Raw genomic sequence first — 27,153 nt, 5'->3', positions numbered from 1 at the left:
TAAGTGCCTGTAACTTTGTCAGAGGGTCACTATCTTGGAGCACCGCCTCCTGGCCTGGGTGGCCCTGCACGCATCTGATCCTCGGTTTCCCCTTCTCAAGGCTCCTCAAGAGTATTTTTCCAGCACTGAAGTTTAGAACTCCCTTGTCACAGTGTAATTATTATACAAGTCTCAAAGGCATAAACTGAAGTCCCATATTGGAACGCAAAACCCCTCTGGCTCTGACACCTCTTAACACTCTTGACTCTTCTTCAGTCCCCAATCTTTCTTCAAAATGGTGGGCTCCTGGGCTTACCTCTGTTCAAAGGACCCACTGAATCAATAATGCAAAGAATGAGTTTAATGAGTTAATGCAAGCAATAAGGAAAGAAGCTGGAACTGCATGACAGGGGATGGCTCACTCGATAATTGCCCTGTTCTGCTGGCACTGGCCACTGTTGCAAGACAGAATACTGGGCTAGATGGACCACTGGTCTGACCCAGTATGGTCATTCTTATATACATATGTAATGTCTGCCCACCCTGGACTCATTACCACATCCCTTCTGAGTTCTTTCCCATCTCCCTGACCTTTGAATAGAACAGTGGCAAGAGGACACTTTTCTGCACCTTTCTTCACCTCAGCACTCAGAGATTAGCAGGAAGCATCTCCTCAGCATCATGGTACAAACAGACAAATAAGTAAACCATCTTCATGGTGTCATACATGACAAATTCAAGGGCTAAGAGACATATAGAACACATTTAATTGTTAATTATTCATGTTATAAGCCTAAGTAATAAACAAGAGGATGGTTATGTGTGGAAAGAAACATGATATGGTTGGTATTAACAACACTTGGTGGGATGACTCATGTTTAGAACAATAAAATTGATGGCTTGAAGTTGTTCTGTAAGGATAGAATGGGAAAAGGGAAGAAGCAGTGGTCCTTTACAACAAAGACACACATTGCCTGTTAGAGTCATAGTTCAGAATTGCAGTACCTTGAATGCTGACTAATATTCTACCTAGTAAAGCTAAAGTAGTGGTATTGGGGGCATCTGTTACAGACCACCTACTCTCACGAGAGAGCAGGATGAACTGTTCCTTAACCATCTGTAAGTAATATGTGGGAAGAAAAAATTATCATGGGTAATTTGAACCTGGGGAACACTTGCTGGACATTGCATGCAGCCAGCAACAAAACTTCCTTAGAGTTTCTAAAAATAATAGATGATGATTTCTTAGGTAACAAACCTTTGTTAGCTCATGCTTGAAAATGTAAGTTTGTCATGTAGGGCTAGAGGCAGATAGTAGCCTGTATCCATTAAAGACAAAGCAGTTCAGCAGCAGAGGCTTTAGGTAACAGGTAAAATAAAACTATGTGGTGCAGCATGAGAATGGTGCTATACTAATCACCAAAACATTCATAGGGAGGGACAGACAGTATTAGAGTTTGAAGATGTGTACTGAAGACTCTCTTGCATCAAACTCCACAAATGGTTCCCATGAAATACAATGCAGAGATGTTGACCACTTTGTGCTACTAAATATTCTGCTTTCACAAGCAGGGAATTTACAACTTGAGTTGTTCGTCTGCCTTCTAAAATCCCACCCATACCACCGTTTAGGTGCTGCATGTTGGAGTTGATGGTTACCTTGTGGAGCAGATGGAGGAAAGAAGCCAAACAGGAAAAATTTAAAGTAATTATTCACTTGTCATTCCAGTAGGTGGTTTGAATCAGCAAAATCTGTAGTAATGCACTGATAAACAATACAACCTTTGTTCCCAAGAATGTGAGTTGCTTGAGTTATTTGGAGAAAGTAGCCTAATGCACAATTGTGCCCTGGGTAGGCCTGATTAGGGGCTCAAAAGATCTATAAGGAGACTTAGGATCCAGGAAGTATGGGAAAGACTGTCCAGAAGCAGGAAGGCCTGGGTGAAGGGATGTTGAGACATCTCCTCTGCCATTCTGCAGGCTGTTGGCTTTCTTCAGCTTCAATTGTCTCCCAATTTCTTGCCCCTTATACAGGACAGTGGTATTCCCTGTGCCTTCCTCTAGGTCCAGTGTCAACATCACAAATGGAGCAGCCAGCACATCCCTCGGGCCATGCCGCTTCCCACAGCCCCTATTGGCCTGGAGCGGCGAACCGCGATTGGCCGAACCTGCGGACGCAGCAGGTAAACAAACCAGCCTGGCCAGCCAGGGGGCTTACCCTGGCGAGCCGCGTGCCAAAGGTTGCCGATCCCTGCACTATCATTATCAGCTTGGCTTTTTCTAAGAGAGTAACATGAAGCCAACAGATTTCAGATATCTCACCTTAGGTCTCTACAAAACAACCAATAGGCAATATAAAAATCTTTGCTTTCTATTAAGAAATTACTGCCCCTCATCCAAGCAGTAGAAAAACATGGGGCTTTACAAGCCAGTCTCTATAGGAGGAATTTCATGTCAGATCCAGCTATAATGATGTGCTTTTTAGAATTTCACACTATGTAAGTGAGGCCTGTTGATCTGAAACCAAGGCAGATTCCAATGCACCGAGCAGCTCTAGAAGCCTAGCTCTCTCAATGCCCACCATTGGCAACAGGCTTCTTCCTCCCAGCTTCTCCATCCCATGTCTCCCACCATCCCAACCCAAATATCACGAAACCTGCTGCTCTTAGCTAATTTATTAGCCTCCAATCAGCTGCCAGAGGAGCAACAAAGGATTCATACTCAGTGGATTCACCACATTATTTAAGAATACCATACTTAGAGTTTACTGTCACCAAGTGTTGCCAACTCTTGTAATTTCATCCTCAGCCTTGTGATATTTGGTGCTTTTCTCACAGCCCCATCTCCCAAATACTGTTATTTCATGAAAATCTCAACTTTCATTTCAAAATAAAAAGGTACTAGTCCCTTTCTGGTGGAAGAGAAAAGCTTGAAAATATGACCAAATCTACAGGCTCAGAAACCAGAAAGTAAACAAACCCCAAATTATCATCTTTTAAAATCTTAAAATTTCAGTTATTCACTTATGGGAGCCTTAGCCATGTGTTTTGAACACTTGAGTTTGGCAACAGTCTGTTACCTGAAACTTTGGATTGCATCACGCCCTTTTATTTCCTGGTTATAGCTGACAGTAGCTAGCTGACATAACTGGTCTTTTGAATCACAAGTGACAACATATGGCAGAGCTGTGCTGCCCTTTTTATTCAAGGCTTAATAATAGCAGTTAAAATATTGATTTATTCCTCTTACTGTTCATGGAAGTTACCAGATTTGCCTTGTATTCTATTCCAAAATCATGGTTCTGTCCAAAAACCTACAAATATTGGGACTGGTTAATCAGCCAAGGCCTTACACCACCCATTCACAACAGTGAATTTGTGCATCCAGGGCCACACATAAAGCTGATAAACCCACCCCTTGACCCACTCTCATGTGACAAAGAGTTTGTCAGATACTTTTTGTAGCTGTCTACGTATTTCATAGAGTAAATAAGGATACAATTTGTTTAAACAAGTATAATATAAGAACATAAGAATGGCCATATTGCATCAGATCAATGGTCCATCTATCCCAGTATCCAGTCTTCTGACAGTGGCCAATGCCAGGTGCTTCAGAGAGAATGACAGAATAGGCAATCAGCAAGTGATCCATCCTCTGCTTTACTAGGGCTACATAGTTTCTTCAGAAATGGACACTACTCATCTGTAATAATTAACTCTACTGCATAATGATAAAACTATACTGAAGAGATACTCCATTTAACATGTTACATGTAATTGGTGATTAACTGCATTGGAAGGACTCACTCACAGTCTGAGCAAATGAAGGAACCATGCACAGCACTGCAACATGCAGTGAAATAAGCCAATTCTGTTTACAATTTACTGCAATTTTCTGGTGGCTCCATCATATTGCCACCCAGTTTAAGGCTCCAATTCAAGAAAATTAGTTGATCCCTTGTGGGTGGCGGGGCTCAGGTTACAGGCCCCTTGGGATCGGGCTTCGGTTTTGGTCCTGGGCCCTAGCAAGCCTAAGCCAGCCCTGGCGACCCCATTAAAATAAGGTCACGACCCACTTTGGGATCCTGACCCACAGTTTGGGAACCACTGCTCTAGGGAATATGTCCCTGGCCCCCCACCCAAGACAGTGGAGCTCCAGCTTTGTCCCCCCACCCCACGCAGGGCAGTGGGGCTCGGGCTGGCTCAGGCTTCAGTCTCCCCCTCTTGGGGTTGTGTAGTAATTTTTGGTGTCAGAAGGGGGTCACAGTGCAATGAAGTTTGAGAACCCCTGAGTTAGATGTAAGTTGGTAGGGCCTGAAAAAATTCACCCTAGAGTATTTAAGGAACTAACTGGAGCAATCTTGGAATTGATAGCTATTATCTTTGAGAACTTATGGAGGAATGGTGAGGTCCCTGAGAACTGGAGAAAGGCAAACACAGGCAAAATGTTCCCCTACATTTAAAAAGGGGAACAAAGAGAATCTGGGGAATTATATATCTATCAGCCTAACTTTAATACCTGGAAAGATACTGGAACAACTTACTAAACAAACAATTTGCAAGCATCTAGAGGATAATAGGGTTATAAGGCAGAGCACAGACAAACCAACTTAATTTCCTTCTTTGACAGGGTTACTGGCCTAGTGGATGGAGGTAGATGGGGAACAGCAGACATGACATATCTTAATTCTAGTTAGGCTTTAAACACAGTACCACATGACATTCTCATAAGCAAATTAGGGAAATGCAATCCAGATGAGATTACTATAATGTGGGTGTACATCTGATTGTAAAACCGTCCTCGAAGAGTAGTTATCAATGGTCAGGACTGGTACTATTCAATATTTTCCATAATGACTTGGATAACAGAGTGGCGAGTACTCTTACCAGATTTGTGGATGACACCTGTAAGTAGGCCTACAAACATTTTTTAATGTTTAAAAAACATTTTTAATGCAAATATTAAAAAATTAAACCTTAAAATTAACTCACTAACTCATACAGTTGGTTAAGCCATTTTAAAAAGGGGAAATATCTTTTGCTGCGAGGTTAAAGTACTAAACTATTAATAATACGTAAGGCTGTCAGTTTGCCACAGAGGTCACGGATTCCTTGACAGTGGAATGGGTTACCTAGGGAGGTGGTGGAATCTCCATCGTTAGAGGTTTTTAAGGTCAGGCTTGACAAAGCCATGGCTGGGATGATTTAGTTGGTGTTGGTCCTGCTTTGAGCAGGGGCTTGGACTAGATGACCTCCTGAAGTCTCTTCCAACCCTAATCTTCTATGATTCTATGACTTTCCGTGACCACCGTGACTTCTTCAGCAGCTGGTGCAGCTGGCCTGGGGGCAGCCTGAACAGCTCAGGTGGCCCCTGGGCCAGCCACACTGACCGCTGCTGGGGCAGTCTCGCCCCCATCACTCCCCTAGCCCCCCAGCAACAACATTAGGAGTTTGGGTGGGGCGGCTCAGGGCTGGGGGTTGGGGAAGGGCTCTGGGTGGCACTTACATCAGAGGACATCCCCAGAAGCGGCGACATCTCTCGGCTCCTAGGGGGAGGTGTGGCTAGGGGGCTCTTTGCGCTGTCTCCACCTGCAGGCACTGCCCCCACAGCTCCCATTTGCCACAGTTCCTGGGCAATGGGAGCTGCGGAGCTGGCATTCGGAGAGGAGGTAGCGCGCAGAACTGCATGACCACGCCTCTGCCTAGAAACTGAGGGACATCCCACTTCCGGGGAAGTGCGGAGTCAGGTACCACCCTCTCCCCGCGCCCCGCCCCCCCCAGCACCCGCGGCGCCCCCCGGGCTGTCCCCTCCCCAAGATTTAGTCAGAGGTATATACTACAAATCATGGACAGGTCAAGGGCCATGAATTTTTGTTTACTGCCCGTGACCTGTCCATGACTTTTAATAAAAATACCTGTGACTAAAATACAGCCTTAATATGCATTCCATAGAGCAAACTTTAAAATGAATGAATATATCTGTAAATGCTGTAATTAATTCATTAAATAATGTTTTTAGGCAATTACATGCAGTATATATGTTACCAAACTTGCTCTGCACCTAAGAAATAAAGCAGGGGGAATAGTCAAGATTATTAAATAGCACACTTATCTGGATCACACCAGTGGAAAAAGAGAATTAAGAATGTTAGGGAGAAAAATTTGCAAAGCTAGAAAGTCCTGGACCTTGAACACCCATGAATTAATAAAAAGCAACAAAAGAGTCCTGTGGCACCTTATAGACTAACAGATGTATCAGAGTACAAGCTTTCGTGGGTGAATACATGAGTCTGACGAAGTGGGTATTCACCTACAAAAGCTTATGCTCCAATACATCTGTTAGTCTATAAGGTGCCACATGACTCTTTTTTGCTTTTTATAGATCCAGACTAACATGGCTACCCCTCTGATACATGAATTAATAGTTCAACTGTGCCAATTATATTTGCTATACCTAGATGGATAGGGAATCCTAAAAACAACGGTGTATGTTAATAGTATGAATACAATAAAAAACAAGACCTATCAATAGCATTGTCCTAGTGTGAAAATGGCCATGCAAGGAGAAGATGAAGTAAACAGCCTGCTGTAAATGAATGAAGCACAGATGGTTCCAAGAGTGCTCAGCACAAATAAACCTAACCACAAGGAAGGAAGGTTGGACCCAACTAGTCATTACAAAAGGAAGTGAAGGAGGTGGTACAGCTTGGGAACACATTATGTGCTCTGAAATACCACAAATTTTCGGTGGGGACAACACCATGCCAGGAAAGCCTAAATGGATTTTGTCTAAACCTCACCCATCTGACTCAGATTGGGAGCCATGCCCTATGGCCAAGCATGTAGATGAAGGAGATTGTGAGAGAGGCTGTGACAGACACCACCAAATGAGAGTCACTGGTAACCATTCTGTTTGCATCTACACCTCCCTTGTCCATTAATACCACTAATTTTGTACAAAGAAAAAAATAACAATTAGTGTCTATTGACCAACTAACAGCAGATATGAAAAACAAAGGCAGTGGTAAGTAGGTAGACTTGACCTAATATGAGTAATTAAACATGGGGTGGAGGGAAAGGAGACAGGAGGCCTCATTCTTTGGAAGATAGGATTAGGGAGGTAAATGAATGATCAGGCTGGAAACAAAATATTTGTGCTAACTAAAATAAGCAAATAGGCCAGCAGGCCAAAAGACAAAATGTCTGAGCCAGCTAAGATAAGAGGGAGAACACTAAGGGAACCATTTACTATAAACAAAACAACCAAATACATTAAAAATAAAATAAAGAGTAGGTCAAGCATAAATAGAACATGAACAGAGCATGCTATACCAGAATTGGTTCCTACAAGGTAACCAAGCCAATCCAATCCAAAGTATGTAATATAATGCATAGTAAATGCAATAAAATATATAAAAGGAGAGAGTTTATGTGAAACTTTGGAGCTGTGATGTACCCTGCATTCCCTCCCCTCTGAGTATGAATCTAATCAACTCAGTGTTGCTGTATGCCAAATAAAAATGTCTAGGTAACAAAATGTAAAATCAGACAAGGTTAGAATTCAAAATGATCTTGACAAATTGGAAAATTGAGCTGAATTCAACAAGATAAAATCAATAAAGACAAGTGCAAAGTATTTCACTTAGGAAGGAAAAAAAATCAGACGCACAGCTACAAACTGGGGAATAATTGTCTAGGGGCATAGTACTGCTAAAAAGGATCTGGGGGTGAAAATGGATCACAAATTGAATGAGTCAACAATGTGATACAGTTGCAAAAAAGACTTACACCATTCTGGGGTGTATTAACAAGAGTGTTGTATGTAAGACAAAGGAGAGAATGGTCCTGCTCTACTCAGCAATGGTGAGACCTCAACTGGAGTATTGTATCCAATTCTGAGCTCTACACTTCAGGAAAGATGTGAATTGGAAAGAGTCCAGAGAAGAGAAACAAAAATGATGAGAGGTATAGAAAACCTGACCTAAGAGGAAAGGTTAAAAAAGCTGGGCATGTTTAGTCTTGAGAAAAAAAGACTGAAGAGGGACCTGATAATGATCTTCAAATATGTTAAGAGCTGTTATAAAGAGGACTATGATTAACTGTACTGCATGTGCACTAAAGTTAGGACAAATAGTAAAGGGTTTAATCTGCAGCAGGGGAGATTCAGGTTAGATATCAGGAAAAACTTTCTACTATATGGGTAGTTAAGATCTGGAATAGGCTTCCAAGGGAGGCTGTGTAATCCCCATCACTAGAAGTTTTTAAGAACAGTTTGGACAGGGGCTGGACTTGATGACTTTTCAAGGTCCTTTTCAGCCCTACATTTCTATGATTCTGTTTCCCAGGTACAAAGGAAGAATCCATTTTGCAGATTAGCTTGACAGCAAGCTTTAAAACCAAAGCACAATGAAACATTATAGATATAGCAGAAACAGACAACTGAATATGGAGAATCCCAGATGCACAAATTATCTAAAGTAAAGAAGAGATTGCAGTAATCTGTGCCATTTCGGCTCAGGCACCATTTTCTTTCATCTGCGGAACTCGTATAAAATTCTACAGTTGTGTTTACAAGAGCATTGCTTATTTTTTGGCTCCATTTAGAGCTTCATGCTATTTCTTTCCAGAAGTCAGAATACTTTTTTAAATTAAGTACTCCTACTTAATTTCCTACAGCAATTACATACTCCCTGTAGGCAACGGCAGCCCCCTCCTCTCTTCCAAATCCAACATACACCAGCTGGTTCCATGGACATGTAGGTGGTTACTACATCAATCCAGCATGTTTGGATTGAAGCCCAAACAATGGTACAGACAGGAATGTGAGAGATTCAAGTACCTTTGCTCAAAGAGGCAACACTTCCACCAGCTATCTGCTGCATTATTTTAGTAAGCTTATAGGTACATTTCACAGCTTGTTTCACTTTTTACTTACAGACTTCATGGTTAACTTCCCCAGTGACTATGTGAATTCACATATACTCACATGTATTGTATTAATTTCATTTAAGGATACTTTTTTAGTGAATAAAGAAGGTACATTGCAGTCAAGATTCAATTCTCTAAGATAATATCTCTCAACCCCACTCCTCAAAGCATATATGACATTTAAAGATAAGGTTACATTACTCACAATGAATAGGAATTGCTTATCCTTCCCAATCCATGTCAAGGATTTGTTAGAATACGTTCAACATTGATGTGAGGTTAACTGTGTTTGCAAGCGCAACAATAGGGACAAGGTTTCTGTGCCCAAGAGCTTAAATATAACTTGTTGAACAATTTAGTGACGAGCATGGAGTTAACATAGGAAAGTTTCTCAAAAGCAGCAGAATTTAAACAGGGACTTGAAGAACCTCGGGAAGGTGCTTGGAACATAAAGGAGAATCGGAACTTGAAGAGCCAGCAAGAAAGGATGGAGCAGAACTCAAAAGACAAGAGGGGTATAATAGCAAAGTAGAGGCAGGCAGTGGAGGAGTGGTGCAGAGCCTTGAGAATGAGAGCTTTGAAATTAATGCATCAGGAAATGAGACACCAGTGCCTTTTGTGAAGTTAAGGACTGAATAGGATGGGTAGAGCAAGGCCTCCAGTGAAGAACTGTAATGCCATTTTATGTATCTTGATGTGTTGGCCCACTGTATGATTATGAAGAGCATTTCTTTAGCTGCTGCCTTAAGATTTAGCAAAAGATGTAGTTCTGTGTTCCATGGGGCCGACATTTCATCCTTTCCTCTAAGCCTTCATAGCAAAATTATTAACAATTGGGTGCCTAAGTTTAACTCAGTTAAGAAATCAGAATCCATTTGTGAATTATGCACTAACAAAAAAGGTTCATATTGATGACTAATAACATTTCACCAGTTGTAGTTGCAATGCCTGTTCAATATTGCATTTTTCAATATGAAACCATCATCTATAAATGAAGATGCTTTCGGTCAACTTCAGGGCTGAGCTTTGGCACTCCCTGACTTTAATCCACACATTGGCTAAGAACTCTTCATAGAGCTCTTGCGTTCATCTCTAGGAGTGCACATGGTTGATATGCCTCCTAATAAGCAAGCAGCTAGAAAACAACTGTCCAGAGTAATGAAAGTGAAGAATTTTAATAAGTAAACTGAAATGATGAAAAATTCTCTACTAATTTGCCAGTTATTAATTAGAGTAATGTTGAATCCTCATGAATTCTAATGTCTTTCATGTAGCTTCTTCCCTTGAACTCCCTCTGCCCTCCATTTTTGGTTTGGCTGCTTGGTGGAAAGATGCTGATCTGACCTATTTTACAGCACACTTCTGTGTGTATTAAGTCAACTTTAAATTCCACCATGCAACAGAAGTTATTGTAAACAAGACTGGTTTCCCACAGGCTACTTAAATTGCACTCACATTTGGCATGACATGTTATCGTAACCATTTTTGCTTATGAAACTGTTTTGCATTGAGCCTCTGTTCTACATTTAGGGACTACAGGGCAATCTTCATGGAAAGCAACATTTTGCTGTTGTTTGTTTAATTTAAAAAGTAATGGCAGTCTCACCAAAATTTTGAATCACCCCCCACCCCCGCCTTCATGAAATGCGAAAGCCCAAAGAACCATACATTTTGCAACGTTTCTAGTAATTCACAAGTTCACACAGGCAGTTATTCAAAAACTCATTGGAATAAATACAATCTAAATATAGTACAGCAATTTCTATTTTGTGGCATGAAATAATTTAAAAACCACCGTGTACTTAAACCCCCTTAGAATGGGGGGCCTTCTCACTGTTAAAATCTTGTGTGTTCTTATCCAAGGGACTTCCACCCACCTCTCTCTTACCTCCCCAATAGTCTTTGCTTCTTGGACCTCACCTCTCTGAACTCTCATTTCCATTTATAGAAAAATAACAAGGCTCCGATTTCCATTCTGCGCTTCAAGAACTCGGACTCACTTCACTGCCATGACTTGGTCCTGCTTTCTCCCCTCCTTATGGAATTGTCCTCTCTTCCTTTCCCCTACTCCCCTACACATACCACAGATATCTCCTACAAAGTGTGTTCTTTTTTAGAGCTTCTTCACTCATCATCATACAATTATCCTATATAAATGTGGCTCCTTCAGTCCTCCAGAGTCTGCTTTCCCGTTGAAATACTTACTATGCCAGTATCTCTAATCTGCAGCTACCACTTTTGAGGAGCACTAGATGGAATCTGAACATGTCTCCTTCCACCATCCCAGAACATTGTTTAGTACAGCTAACCAACCTAATTTGAGCAGGCTACCTGTTTTACCTGGCTAACTAACCAGGGGACTGCTATGGAGCTAGTACCCTGGCCCGTTTTTAAAAGAAAAGAAAATAACTTCAAAAGACGTTGCATCCAGACATTTCAAGTAGATTCAAAACAAAACCTCTCTACTTCAACATAATAATAATTTAACTTTATGAACAAAGTGACTATTTAATAAAAGTTCCTAAAGCAACTGCAAGTTAAGTATTATATACAATGCAGAACTTGCATTAGGCATGCCAGCTACACATGAAGACACAGGAACACCCTTAAAAATGAAGTTCTCATATTAATATTGTCCTATGCGTTTTTCAGGTCCCACATGCACTGACTTCATTATGCGCTAGAGTCACCACATATTTCTGTCATTAAGAAGGATTAGTCAAAATATATTTGCAACAATTTTTCTTACAGGCCTGGCGCTTTGTGACAACATCTCTTCTTTATTCCAGCCTTGCTCTATGGTCATCACATAATAGGAATTTCCTGAAACTAGCATGGTGGACCTAGCTAATCTCTCGCCCTTTGGAGGAAGCAGGGGGTTGGGGTGTGGGAGGGGGTCAGGGGTGCAGGTTCCAGGCGTCACTTACCTCAAGCAGCTCCCAGAAGCAGTGGCATGTCCCCTCCCCGGCTCCTACACAGAGGCCCAGCTAGGCAGGTCTGCGCACTGCCCTGTCTGCAGGCGCCACCCCTGTAGCTCCCATTGGCCACATTTCCCAGTCAATGGGAGCTGCGGGGGCGGTGCTTGGGGCGGGGGCAGCATGCGGAGCCCCATCTGCCCCTATGCGTAGGAGCCGGGGGAGGGGGGGGGACACATGCTGCTGTTTCCAGAAGCTGCGCGAAGCAGGGCAAGCCCCAGACCCTGCTCCCCAGTAGGAGCTCGAGGGCCGGATTAAAACATCTGGAGGGCCGGATGTGGCCCCTGGGCCATAGTTTGCCCACTCCTGTTCTAGAAAGAGACTATGACTAGGGGATCAGAGTAGTATCATCTATGCAAGTTCAGGGTGAGATTTTCCAAGGCAACAAGGGCAGTTAGTTTTGAGTTAAGCATCCAAATCCTAATGACTTTTAGTGAGAGTTCTATATTTAATTAGCTTTTGAAAAATTTCCCACCTATTCTTTAGCTTTTGAGACTACGCACCAACACCAAGCACACCAAATAGTCAACAGTGGCAGCCATTTTGTGATGTCAACCTCAGTTTTTCATGAACATGAAAGTCATACCCATGTAAGCCCTAAAAGCCATTTAACAGCCAAGCAACAAGTTTATCGTTACGTACCTGGGCTCAAAAAAAAAAAAATCAGAGGTTTTCCCAATGTGAATCCAGTTCTTTTTGCAGCTAGCTATTGATGGTAGATTACTTTTAAGTAATCTGATGGTTTTGCACACTAATTAGTGTGCATTCAGTTTTACTGATGGGCGCACTAAGCCAGTGACTGCAGACAGCATATGAGGCCTTTACGTGTGAATGTGTGATTACAAATTCTTGTTATAGCCATCAGCATTTTACTCATTCATGTCTTAAGGAAAAGGTACAGGGCAACATGTTAATAGATTATACAGGTATAGTGATATAACACATCAAGTTCAGTTTTATTAGTAATTTCTTACTAGCCATGGCAACGTAGAGGAAGAGACAGGAAGAAGACTGGGGTCAGGAAAAGGCAATCCACCCTCAGTGGTTACCAGTATATGCAAGTATGACTTTGCTTTCATCATGCTTTAACTAGTTACTTGTTACTTTCTAGTTAAAGTGTACAGTGTTTGATTTAAATTTACATGAGTGTCCATCCACAAAACTAGCTGACATCTTTTCCCCTTAGAGTAAACTAATGAATCTCCAAGTCATACAGCCTCAGGGAGTACAGTTCTAAACCAGATATTGAAAACTATAGTTTGCAATGCTTTAACTTTGTAGACTTAAAAGACAAGTGTCTGAAATTTGCTAAAAATAATGTCCCTGAAGGCCCTAACAAGCCCCCTAAAGGCTCTAACAAGCCCCATGCCCATTCTATCTTCCCCTCCTGAGCCCACCCGATGAAGGCCTCAGCTCCCTGCTGCTTCATATGTTGGGAGGGGGATGAGGGAAGCTTACTATCTTCTCTAGTGTGATTGGAAGAGATAGGACAGTCCTCTACTGTCTATTCAGGAGGTTTATATGGACAACCTGCCTCCAAGCCAGCATCTTCATGAGCTGTCAACTCTTCACACCCACACACATTCAGTAATTCCTTGTGCCATCTTCAATGGCTTTTTTTGCCTTCAAGTAGCAGTGGTCTGGGGGCTGAAGCTATTTTCACTGTAGAGGGAGGTGAATAAGGCTGCCTTCTCTCCCTGAAGTACAACAGTCTAACAAGAGAAGAGAAGCCAGTGGGGGGGTTGCTGAAGAGCAGCTTAAGAGGCTTAAAATGCTTACTGTTGGCTACCACAAGCATGTCTCTCCAGCTCCCTCAGACAGAAAGAGGGCTGTAGATGGAGCTCAAACTCAAGTACCTCATCTGAGGGCCACTGGAGAGCATGATCAAATAAGAGAAACTGAGGCTATTTTTTCCACTTAGGCTAGGTTATTTGTGAGGCACTCTCGTCATGTGCTTCATAGGTTTGGTGATATGACATTTTTAGATATTTCAATGGGTTTTTTTGTCGGGGGGGAGGGGGCGGACTGATTGTGGCCTCAAAACAAGGCTTATCCACCTCAGTATTCTGGTGAGCATTCTAGAACCATCCCTTTTAACTGCAGGGAAGTTATCTGCAAACTGAGGTGTTACCAGGATGGAATTATGTTTGAGGAGGATGCAAAGAGGTGCACAACTTGGAGTTAAAACAGCTCAAATCACAGAAAAGTAGGAATTTAAGATTACACAACTCGTTTGTCAGTGTGGAATTACAGAGAGGAAGTCAGGCGGGAAAAACAAAATCACCCTTTTTCATGGGCTTTGAGAACTTGGAATTAGTTTTTCACGTTTGTCAAAATAGTTCAAAATTAAATATTTTCAAAGCACAAGGAATTTGGTATTTACATGAACTTTAAATGCTAAATGAAAGTTCAGTGTTGTCTTCAGCCAAAGTTAAAAAACTAGAGCTGGATGGAACATCCCGGTTTCCAGAAATGCAGTTAGAAAGTTACAGCAGAGTAAAAGAGTTGGATAACAGTACAGCTGGGACCAGAAGGGGAGCCTGATATATTTAAGTTGCATACAAGAATTTTGTTTTCCTTTTTACAGGCCTGTATGTATATCCAGTGAGCCCAGGGAAAAGCCAAGATCTTAAGCAGTGGCTTCCTCTCCTCATCTTGATGCAGGAATGAGAGGAGCTGGATTACTCTTAAATCTCCTACTCACGAGAAATGGTTGCCATTAGGCCTAGGCCAGCCCAGCTGCTGTTCATTTCCAGGGACCAGGTGCAAAAGCGGGCAGCCAAAGGAAATGAGGCACTCTGGGTATCTGGAACTACGTAAAGGGACCTGGAACAACTAAATCTTGGGTCACTTGAGCCAGCAGCTCCTAGGAGGCATCACATCCTGACTCAGTCTCCGGAACAAGCTCATAAGCTGAAGTATGTGATATTTGCCGTACTAAGACTTAAGCTGTTAAACCCCTGTTTACTGGCTTTTGTTACATGTTTATATGGTGTCCCCATTCCCCTGCCATTATCTGGAAACCTGAGGTTATGTCTACACAGGCCCACAGCTTGGACTAGAGAGGCGTAATCTCTAGTATGCTGTTCTCTGACTTTCCCATGGCTATGCTGGGGAGCCAACTAAAAGCACTTATTTCACATTAACGCTGTCCTGTTTAAAGAGTACCACATTAACATAAATTAAGTACCTTTTAGTTCACACCTGTAATGTCCACACGGGGGAGTTAAAACACTGCATGCTGACACACACTGCAATTCACACCTCCATAGTCCAAATGACAAGGCCATGTAGACAAACACAGAGTATTTTAGCCATCCAGAAGGGCCATCCGAGGAATACTAATCATGTTGGATGTCAGTGTCAATACCATGATCAATGCTTGAAAATTGTGATACATTAAATAGCTAAATTATGCTGGTATTCCTGTACAATTACTGACTATAGCCACATGATGCTCAAATTAATCCATAGTGATTAATGTTGTTACAGCAAATACCAAACTACTGAATAATGACTGGATCTTTATTTACATTACTTAAAGGCTAGCCAAGTTTTTCCTGCCTTGTACATTGTCCAGTTACTGTAGGTATTTTCATATGGATATGGTGATAATGCAGATATTTTAAAAATCATTTTGAAACCATTCCATTAGGAAAAGATTTTGTGTGTGTGTGTGTGTGTGTGTGTGTGTGTGTGCGCGCGTCAGTGCCATCAGTCTGAATAGGTCTGGAAGGGCTTCAGCAGGTAACTTTAGCCTGCTTCAGTGGGATGCTGTGACATTTCTAGTGAGACATGCAATTCTCCCTTACGTGACTTAGGTGGTCCAAAATGGCGTCCTCTGCATAATATGACCTTGCATGCACTGCATGTGTGAGGTCATGCTGTGCAAAGGATGCCATTTTGCTCTACAATGTGCATTCAGGGGCTGGACAGAATTGTCCCAAGGGGTGGATCTGGCCCATGGACCACCAGTTGGACCATATTTTTTGAATCCTAGGGCTTGTAATGCATGCCTTTCATACACAGCCTCATTTTCTCAAGTCAGTGATCAAAAAAGCAGCACATGTACCATTTAAATTATTGGATATGCCTAAGGAAAAAAAGACGGAATAGCTTTCTTCGTAAAGATAGCCTCTTGGCCTTTTTTGCTGTACTTCTTTCAGCAGTGTCTTTGATATGAGCTTAGGTTTAAAAGACTAAAGGAGCTTTAAAAACTAGATGGGGTCAAGGAAATAAAAATAATATAAGCCTCCAAGTAACATCCCTACTTTATTATTATCTACTGTTTCTAAGTTAACTTTTCACCCCTCCTCCTGTAACAGAGACACCCAAGATGACAGACCACCTCTGATCTGCTGTTGGCATAAGGAGACTATTAAAGTTTCAGCATCTGACAAGAGAGTGCAAAGTTGTGCACATTGCTAAACCATGTAATTACTGATATTGTAGTTGCTACCCTCGTCCTCCTTCCCCTTCCATTGTTTAGACAATAAACAACTATAATATAGTGAGACCATGATCCAGCAAACATGCACATGCTTTAATGTATGCACATGAGAAGTCCCATTAAATTAGGAAGGCAAAGACGTGAGTAAAATTAAGCTAAGGTTTTTGTTTTTTTTTAAATCAGGGCTTTAAACAGCATGCTCTTCTGAACACAAACGGTCTCCCCTTACTGGCACATGGCCTAGTACAATGGGTCTTGACTGGGGCTTTTGGACACTACTGATATATACATAAGTGAATAATAATCCTTAGTGGTAAGACTTCTTGAAAGTCAGAATGTTAATCTGACAATCAATATATTTAAAATATTTGCATATATTTAAAAAAATGCTCTGCAGGAATACAGAAGTATTGAAGAAAGGAGCTTGGAGTAAATGACGTGACAAACAAAGCTGAGTAGGCTGAAAAATATTACAAGCCAGTGCGACCTCGCAGTTCCATTCACTCAGGCCAAGAAAACCACAATAATATATTTATACAACAGAAACCACAGGCCACATGAAAAAATTCCATAGTATGCTGATGACTAAACTTCCAAATTGCTCCTAAATATCGACATACTTGAATTAGCTACTCAAGCATAGTGTAGGAGAGTGATTAGCCTTGCTATGGAGAGTGAAACAAAAACTTTGCTCTACCAATTCAGAACAGTAATACACCACCAAAAAACTTACTATTTAACAGGAGAAGGAGGAGACACTGACTGTTGAGGAACCAGATGTGCTAAAACGTCATACCTAACAGAAGCTAGATCTGAGCTCTATGTAAATTTTGGTTATGTTTCTCAATCTTAAACATCTTCAGATTTGGAGTAGAAGGGTATTATGTGGTCTAATGGGACCAGTGACTGGCTGTGACATGGTGCACCAGTCAATGCACATGTGCCTCAGTTAGGGTGACCAGATATCCTGATGATATCAGATCCGTCCCGATATTAGGTGCTTTGTCTTATATACACAACTATATCCCTCTTCCCCCCAATGCCCCCAAAAAAGTGTCCCGATCTTTCACACTTGTATCTGGTCACCCTAGCCTCAGCCTCCTGATTTGTAAAACTGGGCTGACTGACTAATTGTTATGTGCTTTGAAATCATGGATTTAAAATGCCATAAGAGATAAGTCTACCGCGCTTCATTACAGATCTAGGTTTCTGTCCTAATTAAGTTAATAAATTCAATTTGACATGGTCTGTCTTGAATAGCTGACAGCATCCCAAAGTGATATAAGCACTACACAAACAAAATCACAAATTATGCTGTGTCACTAGATTACAAACAACTTCCAAAAATAAGTATTAGAAGATAAGTCAGTTCCCTACACAAATGCATGTCAAGAGTCAAATTTTTAGGTTATCATCATATGATGGTTTCATGAACCTCATATAAAAGGTAAATTAACCATCAAGCTGAAAAGCTAAAGGCATTTTCCTATAAAGCAATATTCACAAGCAAATACTAGCACGCCACAAAATAAATAAATTGGCCTTGGGCATGATTTTATCTGTACAACTAAAGGTTTTAACTCTAGAACTAGCTCCCTCTTCGTAACATGGCACAGCCAGTCAAGATTCTTAAAAAAAAAATAGACTATAATATGAAATTGTACATGGAAATGACAGCACTTCCAGAAGCTGATTACAGCATACCAGCTCAGTTAATTAACCAAGTATAGTCCTATAGAACATTTTGGTAAAGTAAGATATATCCAAAAAGCTGAATGTGAAGTACATCCTTACATGTGCTATGTAATTTCTAAATAACCAATATTTTCTTAGGTCAATAATCCTTCATCAGAGCCTCATATATCACTATTTACTGTTGTCTGTACACAGTGACTCCTCTCTACAGAAGTTGATCATAGTGCTTAGCTTGTTGCTAAAGGCTGATAAAATTTTTAAACCAGTAATTTTCTCCATTATTTAGGGTGCTTGTAATGCATAACAAAATCCTGAAAAGTGAATGTCACTATAAGTCTGCAAAGACTAAATGTTTGTTTAAATATGTAAGTTACCAGTATGTACTTAAACCAAGAACAAAGTAAGATGTCAAGCCGCGCTTTGCCAATGCTACTGATATACTTGTTCATGTAGAAAATTTCTTTAAGGAGCATCGGTTAAAAAGCTAAAAATCCATATTTTAGAGCCCATTTCATTTTGTTGAATGTTCTTGTCTGAGGTTTTGGGTAGAAGGAGAATTACATTTGTAGATTCCTTTCGTAATACAAAAGGTAAATGCAACATCTGTTTACTCCGTGCTTCACGGCGAATATCTTCATTTCAACTACCATTCATTTCCTCTGCATTTAGCCATATCTTTGCTGCACGGCTACATTACACTGAAATCTCTGCTGTGTTTGTTTAGCTTTGCATATAACACTGCTAGCACAAATTAAATTTATACCAGACTTTTAAGGGAAAGGGACTAGCATAAAATGTGCTGACATTATGTAAAATGCAGCAATGCTTATACTCTAGATTTGATACTGCAATTTTTTACAATTTACTATGGAACATTAAATTGTAAAAAGTTTAGTCCAATTTTCGTCAGGATTATATCATCTTGGTGACCACTGGTTGCTCTGCAGATTGCAGCCCTTGGAAAGAGTTACCGCCACCAATTTTCTTTCCAAGAGAAGCAATTTCCAGACATTAAAAAAATAAAGCATAAGTTTCACATTCATTATTAAAAACCTGTCAAAGCAATGACTTTATCATACTAAAAAACTCTAGTGACTTTGCATTTCTCTTGATACAGGTAGATTTGTGCTAGTTAATTTTAAAGAACAAGTGTAAAGCACCCATTTCTTTGGTGGAATGCTTTTCTCAAGGTAACCTTAATGTTACATTTTTAGTTTATTTTTCATTTAGATTCATTTTAAAACAAAATTAAAATAATATTTAGCCTGGCTGCAATAGCCCAAACATTCTCGAAGGTCTGCAAAACCATAATTTTAAGAGCTTAGTGTGGAAGTATTTTAAGTGATGCTGTTAGATCTATTGTCAATTCAAATCAAAACAAGCTGCAACTGGCATTTTACGCCATATAAAGGGAAGGTTCCATCCTTTCTGCACCCAGGTAAGATATAGGCTGAAAGTACAGTGGCGTGCAAATAGCTGTCAAGAAACTCATGAGAACAACATTTTCCAAGGTATCTTACGAACCACAGCTATTTGTTTCCTGACCTGGGTGACAGCATTATCATTTCACAGCTATTTAAACATTTTTTTTTACTAGTCAGAAGCCAGTATATTAAGCAAAACAGTAGAAAACTACAAATCAGTAATCAGAAAGGTAGCTGTGTTAGTCTGTATCCACAAAAACAACTAGGAGTCCAGTGGCACCTTAAAGACTAACAGATTATTTGGGCATAAGCTTTCGTGGGTAAAAACCCACTTCTTCAGGTGCAAAGCTTATGCCCAAATAAATCTGTTAGTCTTTAAGGTGCCACCGGACTCCTCATTGTTTTTACAAATCAAGACAATCTAATGTCACGCACAGAATTAGCAGATTGCCATGGAGCACACAGAACTGAGTGATATAATCACTCCATTCAAGTTTCACTTGTCATTTTTCAGGCAATTGGACCCCTCAGTAGGCTCCAAAGTTTAACAGAAAAGTTAAGATTGAGAGTAACTGCCTAGGGTGGCTCCAAGATATAGTGAGATTCTAACAGCACATTTCAAGCCTTGAGCAATTATTGAATACATAGAATATTTATGGCTAAGTGAACAGAAAACAGGCATTTATTTAATAGGTAGAAAAACAAGGCATCGGAATGAGTTCCTGGTCTGATGAATTTGGATATCAGATGATATCCAAAAAAGGCCTTATTTCCAACTGTGAATTTCAAGTTCACTTGATAGAGTGCTCCCATTCTGTTCACTCTCTCTAAAGCATCTGTCACCTGGCATTGCGGGGGACTGGATACCAGGCTAGATGGACCGTTGGGCTGACCCACTATGGCCATTCTTATGTTCTTATAAGTTAGTGTAATTATCAAATCCAGCATAAGAAAAAAAGTTGGTTTATTATACCAATTTAAATAAGGAATCAAAATAGACAAGTATTTTTAAAAGGTTATATTTCAGCTGATACTCTAAAAACAGCACAAATGGTTCATAAGATACTATCAGCATCAGTAGAATAAAACATTGAAGAAAGAATGTTTCTGGTAGATAGGATGCGGTAATAAAAATATAGACTCTAATATACATCTTCTAGATAGTCCTCAAATCTTATTACAGTGCAGTCTGTATGCTACTTTCACAAGCTATCAGTTAATATTATGCATGAGTGAATACTGGCAAGTTAATAGTCTGCATTAATAACTTAAGAAGCTCTCCATTTACACATTATAACAAAGATCATTCGAGATACTGTATTACACCAATGAGATTAATTTTCCGCAAAATGGTCTTCAATAGTTCTGAGGTAAGTTAGAGTCTTCAAGTTTTATCAGCCTATTATAAAAGAGTACATTTGTGGTAAAGGATTAAAACTTTACTGTTTTATAATCTATACTGGATATTACCACCACTTAGTGTACATCTATAATTTTGCTGTATTAACCACTTGTACATGCATATAGATGCATAGAATTTATGGCCAGGATGGACCATTATAATTTAGCCTGACCTCTGGCAGACCACAAGCCATTAAATTTCACCCAGTAATACCTGCATTAAGCCCATATCTTGTGACTGAGCTAGAATATATATTTTAGAAAAGTCTAAGTCAAGACTGGATGTATTAAATGATAGTGAATTCACCCTGTCCCTAGTAAGGTCCAAAGGTCAAATACCTTATTGTTAATATTTGCACCTTATTTCTAACCCAAATTTAACTCATTTCAGCTTCTAGACCTTGAATCTTGCATACAGAATATGCACATCTCACCAAGTTTGAGTTGTGCACAGCATATGAATTTAGGGCAGTATATGGACCTAGTGTTACTCTTGTCGACTCTGTATTCTGCTACTAGGTTGAACTCTATTCTCTAGATTCCAAGGGTGCTGCTAAACAGTGTCTCAAGTTCCAGACAAGAGTTTTATGCAACAATAGATGTTAATCATTTCCAAAACACTGACATTCATTTGCTCAGTTGGTGTTAAAATGGTCTGTGCGCGAAATTGCCAAGTATCGCTGGATTGCCAAGTATGGAAGATGGGAAGTTGTGTGGTTTGTAAGATAACAAAACTGCTATCATTAAAGGGCTGTTAATATTTCCATTATGAGTTGCATTTGTGGACACATTAATGACCTTCATAACAGTTCACCCTGGGCTGAATCTTAGCCTTTGAGAGTTGAGCCCAGGAGAACTTTTTGCTTAGTCACAATTCATCTGCTTCTTTTTTGGTTCCAGAAAGGTAAAACAGTTTGAGAGTCTGAACTTTCACTAAATAAACTGACTCCACGAGCCAAAATGAAATATGGTGGGCAGTCAGTCCCTACATTGGGCTGTGTTATCTGCAGAACAGTTCCAAACCACTGAAATATATTTCTATGGGACAGCTAATTTTTCAAACGTTAAAAAACTTAACTACACTTCAGTTTGGTTATCACTGGCAACTAACTATGGAGCTGCAATGACGTTCTGACAAGTGTTCAGTTCTACACATCTCCATTACATATTGTGTGAAATACCCATATGCCATATGCACTGTAGTAACCAGTGTCAGAGATACTTCCACTGTGCTTCAAGGGATCTCCAGCATTCCATTAAGAGTTAATTTAAGATCGAAAAAACTGAGGCATTCACAAAGAAACTTTAGCCTCAAGATAGCAAATTAAGAGTGCATTTATGGTGTATGGTCACAAAGCCTTAGAAAGCATTAGGGCCCCTATCTCCTCCTGTTGCACTCAGGTATTGTAGCTCATGCTGTCTGAAATACCCCACCACACAGCAATATCTAGGATAGACCATGAGGGGAGTTCAGAACTAAGTGACAGGCTTCCCCCTAGCATTGCCTTGCTCTGTCAGTTTAAGACAGAAACCAAAGATTGTTTTAATGCAATCTATTATCCATTTTACTTTATTTCTGCCAGCAGCTGATGTTTCCATGGGAATGCAGTCACTGTGCTGAGAAACAAAGCAAGAAGGAATCAATACTAGTCTCCAGGTGAAAGCACCCAGATTTTTAATCATATGTTAAATCTCCTGGAGTGTTTCCAGGGCTAACCCACGTCAGTGCCACAGCCAGAGAGTTTTGAAGCCCTTAACAAACTAGTTTCTGCAAAACCCACAACGGTAAGATTTTAAACTTAAGTTACTGAAGGAAAAAAGAACCTGACACACAGAGCTTGATTAGCATAGAAACAGGATCAAAGCGGCTATAACTTCCGAAAAGTTCCTCCCCCTCCCTCCTGCAAACGTGAATCTGTGCTTGATTATTTAAGCTGTTAGGACTGTGCGGGCTCGGAGTCTGCACCGATATGAATCTGCAGGGAATCTCACCAAGAGCGCTCCTACAAGTACACTCGAAACCTAAGTGTGTGTTACTTACAGTCTCTCTGCATTCCTGGGAATACCCCGGGGCACGGTTTTCAGTCCCAGCCCATGACAATCCACGTTGGAGGCAGAGCAGGTACATTTATTGGGGCATCCTCCAACAGGCATCCAAGCCACGGAGCTCCAGAAGCTCAGGATCACTCCCAGCCACAGGGATGCACGACTCCCACCGAGCAACATGGTCTCCTTATCCCTTCCCCGAAGGGTGCAAAAGGATGCAAGGGCAGCCAGTCCTCAGAGGTGGGAAACCCCAGCGACAGAGAGTGCAAAGGGCTGCGAGGGGCTCTCAGCACAGCCCGAGAGAGGCCACTTCTCCCCGCATCTCCGCTCGCGCTCCTGGAGCGCCACCCAATCTTCCAGGGAGATCTGGGGCGGGGGGGGAGGTTATGTTCCGTGGTGCCTTTCAGCCTTTCGGGTTTCCCGGTGTTATCTGACCGGCACCAGCCGGCGAGGAGTTTAGCAGCGCTCCAGCCAGAGGAGTCCGCAGATGAAAGGGGAGCAGGGAGTTCAGGTAAACAGAGCTAACCACCCATCGGGGGGTTCGGCACGCAGCCCAACCTGGCAGGGCAGGTAACCGCTGGGGGAGGCGATGGCGGAGATCTCAGAGCGCTCCAGCGGCCAGCTGCTCACTCCCTGCCTCCTGCACCCTCGCCGCTCCCATGCCAGGCCAGGCCAGCCCCGCCGTGCCGAGCCGAGCCGAGGGATCGGAAGGCACTGGACGCGGCTCCCGCGGCGGCCGCCTTCCCATTCACTGCGCGCAAGGCGGCCAGGCAGACACCAGAACCGCGGGGGCCACTCCGCCCCCCTCTCCTCCCAAAATATCCCGGCCAGCTCCCATTGGCTGCCGCGCCCCTGACGTCGGCAAAGTTCTGAACTTCGGGGGGAAGAGAGGAGGCGGCGGCCGTGTGGGACCCGGCGTGGCCCCGGCCCGCGCCATGGCCATTGTCCCGGGCGCTCTGCCGGGCTCTGCGCGCGGGGCGGCCCCGGGAGGGGCGCGCTCTGCAGCGGGGCGCAGGGGGCGAAGGGAAGGGCTCTGCGGCGGCCCCCGCCGGCAGCACTGCGGCTTGGGGTCCCCCCCCTCCCCCGCCGGGAGCGGCCCCGGATCGGGGTTCAGGCAGGAACGGGCCGGCTGCAGCAGCAGCAGCGCCCCCAAACCGCCCGGCGCTTCAGCGTCCTACCCACCGGCCCCAACTTTCTCCCTCCCCAGGGGCAACTCGCCGCCTCCTTTTGTTGCCTTCTGTTCTCTCTCTCGTGCTGCCCTCTGGCGGTGAGAGAGGCGCCTCGCTCCGGCTCGCAGGGACGCCTGCGAGTGACGGGGAATTTGCTTCTCTGCTCACCTGCTCAAAGTACGCGGAGTGCAGCAGGTAGGGGGTTCACTCCAGCCCCCGGGAAGGGAGATGGGGCTGACCTAGGAGACAGTGCTCCTCTACTGCTTTCTGCCTTTATCGCTCCTTGGTGCCACAGCTAGTGTTTAGTCTGTAAATGCAGTGTGGTAAGCCTGCAACAGCTAGTCTAGGTGCTTAAGCTGTATTTCCTGGTATCTGGGGCCAGTTGTAGGGGGTAGCAAGCGGAGCAAGTGCCCTAGACCGCATGCCACAGCTCTCCTCCCCCCTGCCCCAGTTACATCATATCTACGGAGTGACTGTAGGTAAATGTAATGTCAGTATTACAGCAATTTCATCTCTAAAAGGGGAAATAACTCACACTAAAGCAGAGGATTTCACACCGTGGGGCCTGCCTCCCAAGGGGGTGTGGAGGGGCCCTGGCCCCTGGGGGCTGTGAGCAGGTTTCAGGGACTCTGTCAAGCATGGCCCGCATTAAACTTGCTAGAGCCCAGGGCAGAAACCGAAGCCCTGCCACACAGTACTCCAGCCCGGGGCACTGAGCTCCACCACCTGCAGCTGAAGACAAAGCCTGAGCCACTTAGCTTTGGGGAGCCTCCTTTGGCGTGGGGCCCCAGGCAATTGCCTTGCTTGTTATCCCCCCCAATGGCAGCTCTGGCTTTTATATACATAAAAACAGTTGTGATGGTACAGCTGGACTATGGAACTTTTATAGCATGTTTAGGGGGGAGAGAGGGAAGCTCAGAAAGAAAGAGGTTGAGTATTCCTGCTGTAAGACACCTAGGCCTCAACCTGCTAAAACTACATCCAGAAATAAATGGGCAGCGAGTGCCCACTGGTGTAAAGGAGTGGCCTTTATATAGCTGCAGAAAGGGCAAGTGGATTCAGGTCATGCATATGAGGGATGTAAGCTATGTAAATGCCTAGAGGCAGGTACGGGACTCAAGCATCAGCACGTGATCCGGCTGCTTTGTGCCCCCTCAGCCTGCCCAAGATCACAGAAAGCTGCCTTTGAGAAAGAAAGTGTTCGGGCAGCTCTACAGCACTGCTCTCCCACTTCCCAGATCTGTACAGGAACACAGGTGAGGGCATGGTTCTGTGCTTGAAACTCAACTGGCCCTCTCCACAAGGTCACCACAAGATACTTTTAACCTACTTCAATAACAGTAGATGGCAGCAGCACAACTCCTCCCATTGTTAGTCTCCTGTAGGACTGAGAGCAGCACTAGTTATTGCCATGTGCCACCTGCAGAGTCCTGACTACCCACCTCTTTTCCATGTTTGCTTGTAATGTCAAAAGCTCAGCTGCAGTTGTGTCAGAGACACTTATCTGTATCTCTCCTCTCATGCAAGCCCCAGCACTGCTAAAGTGATAGTCTACAGGAGATTAGCTCCCTGATGAACAACAGCTGGCTCAAGTGCAACCTAGGCAGGATTAATGGGAAAAGTGCTCTGAATAACCAGCCAAAATGCTTTTTCCTCCTCACCAGTGAGAGCATAGAGCCTCCATTGGTGGAAGTGGTGTGAATTCTCAGGTTCCTGGTTGACTCATCACTGTGCTTGGACGACCAGACAGCACTATCTCAGAATGCCCTTTTCACCTCCAGTTGACTAACAAACTTGACCTATTATTTCCAGATGAGGACCTGGCCACAGAGAAGTGTTCACAGATCACCACCAAATAGGATTACTGTATTCACTGTATCTGACACTGAATATATAAATCCAAAGGCCAATATCAGTTGTCTGCTTTCCATCTTCATGATTTAATCCATTCTGAGCATAACTCCATATGCCAATTGCTTCTATTGACCTCCAATCTCCTTCCAACAGCAGTGCAAGATCCTAATCTTGAAAGCTATTAGTGGATCAAGCCCCATCTCCAGTAAAAAACCAAAATTAGGTCAGGGGACTTTAGATGAATTCAAGAGCTGATCAGCTTCAGGAAACGCTTCCTCCAGTAAATACTTTCCACCATATCAATTACGACATTAACATCCTTCTATACACTTCACCCTTCTCCCCCAAAACAAACAAAATTAACTCCACAAACCACCAAAATAAATTTAAAAAAAATAAGTAACCCACAACAAGTCTAAGTAAACCAAAGGAGATGGCCAACACACAACTGAACCAAAAGCCAACTGTTTCTACCCCCAATATAGTTTAAAGAGACACACTCCATCGAGGCCACAAAGAACAGTTACTTTTACTGGGATGTGTTCAGGTACTGCGGGTGACCGTATTAAGCACTACAGTAGTAGTGCTGCACTCTGTTATTTGTGGAGCCATTATTTCCCCTTTCTCAAATTTTGGGACACTTGAGCAGATTGCAAAAGGTTGGAAAAAGTATCAATTTCAAGAATTTTAGTACTCTAGAGTAGAGGAAATGAAAACTTTACTCAGCTGGACTTTTAACTATTGTCAATTGCTAGGAACTGAAAAAAAGGCATAGACCTTCTATATGGTTCATCTTGTTTAGTATCCAATGTGACAGTGACCAGTATCACGTGCATTAGAAGAAAGTGTGAGACACTACACCCTTGTGGCGTAATATAGCCAGAAGGGAAGTTTCTTCCTACAGTGGCTGGCATTTCAATAAGGAAAAGTAGACACACATTTTAAGTGAATTCTTTGAAATGCCTGCAGGCTGGAAAGCATTTATCTAAAACCACGTCTAATGTAAAAATGTTCGGTGTCTAGTACAACAGAATCATTATCTTTGATTGGGGACTCTAGGTGCTACTGCAACAGGAAAAAAAATTAGTTTACCCCCTTTAGGAACAGCCCTTGCATAAAGATGGGGATGGACTGAACAAACATCTTTCTTCATAATTTTATCTACTTATTGATTTCAGTTTTGACTTATCTTCCCTTTCTGGATACTTTTGGATTTTCTTTAGCTTTATAAAA

General features: G+C 42.4%; 1 protein-coding gene across 1 annotated transcript in view; it reads right to left on the bottom strand.

Moving 5' to 3' along the window:
- SLIT3 (slit guidance ligand 3) overlaps positions 1-23,633 on the bottom strand; it is a 768,837-nt gene extending 745,204 nt beyond the window's left edge. The window contains exon 1 of the mRNA XM_045026794.1: positions 22,893-23,633. Coding sequence (XP_044882729.1) covers positions 22,893-23,077 — 185 coding nt within the window. The 5' untranslated portion in view covers positions 23,078-23,633. The remainder of the gene's footprint in view (positions 1-22,892) is intronic.
- Positions 23,634-27,153: the final 3,520 nt, after the last annotated feature.

The sequence above is a fragment of the Mauremys mutica genome, chromosome 8 (genome assembly GCF_020497125.1).
Source record: "Mauremys mutica isolate MM-2020 ecotype Southern chromosome 8, ASM2049712v1, whole genome shotgun sequence".
Taxonomy (NCBI): domain Eukaryota; kingdom Metazoa; phylum Chordata; order Testudines; family Geoemydidae; genus Mauremys; species Mauremys mutica.
Note: the sequence above shows the minus strand (reverse complement) of the source record. Positions and strands in the feature narration are given on the sequence as shown.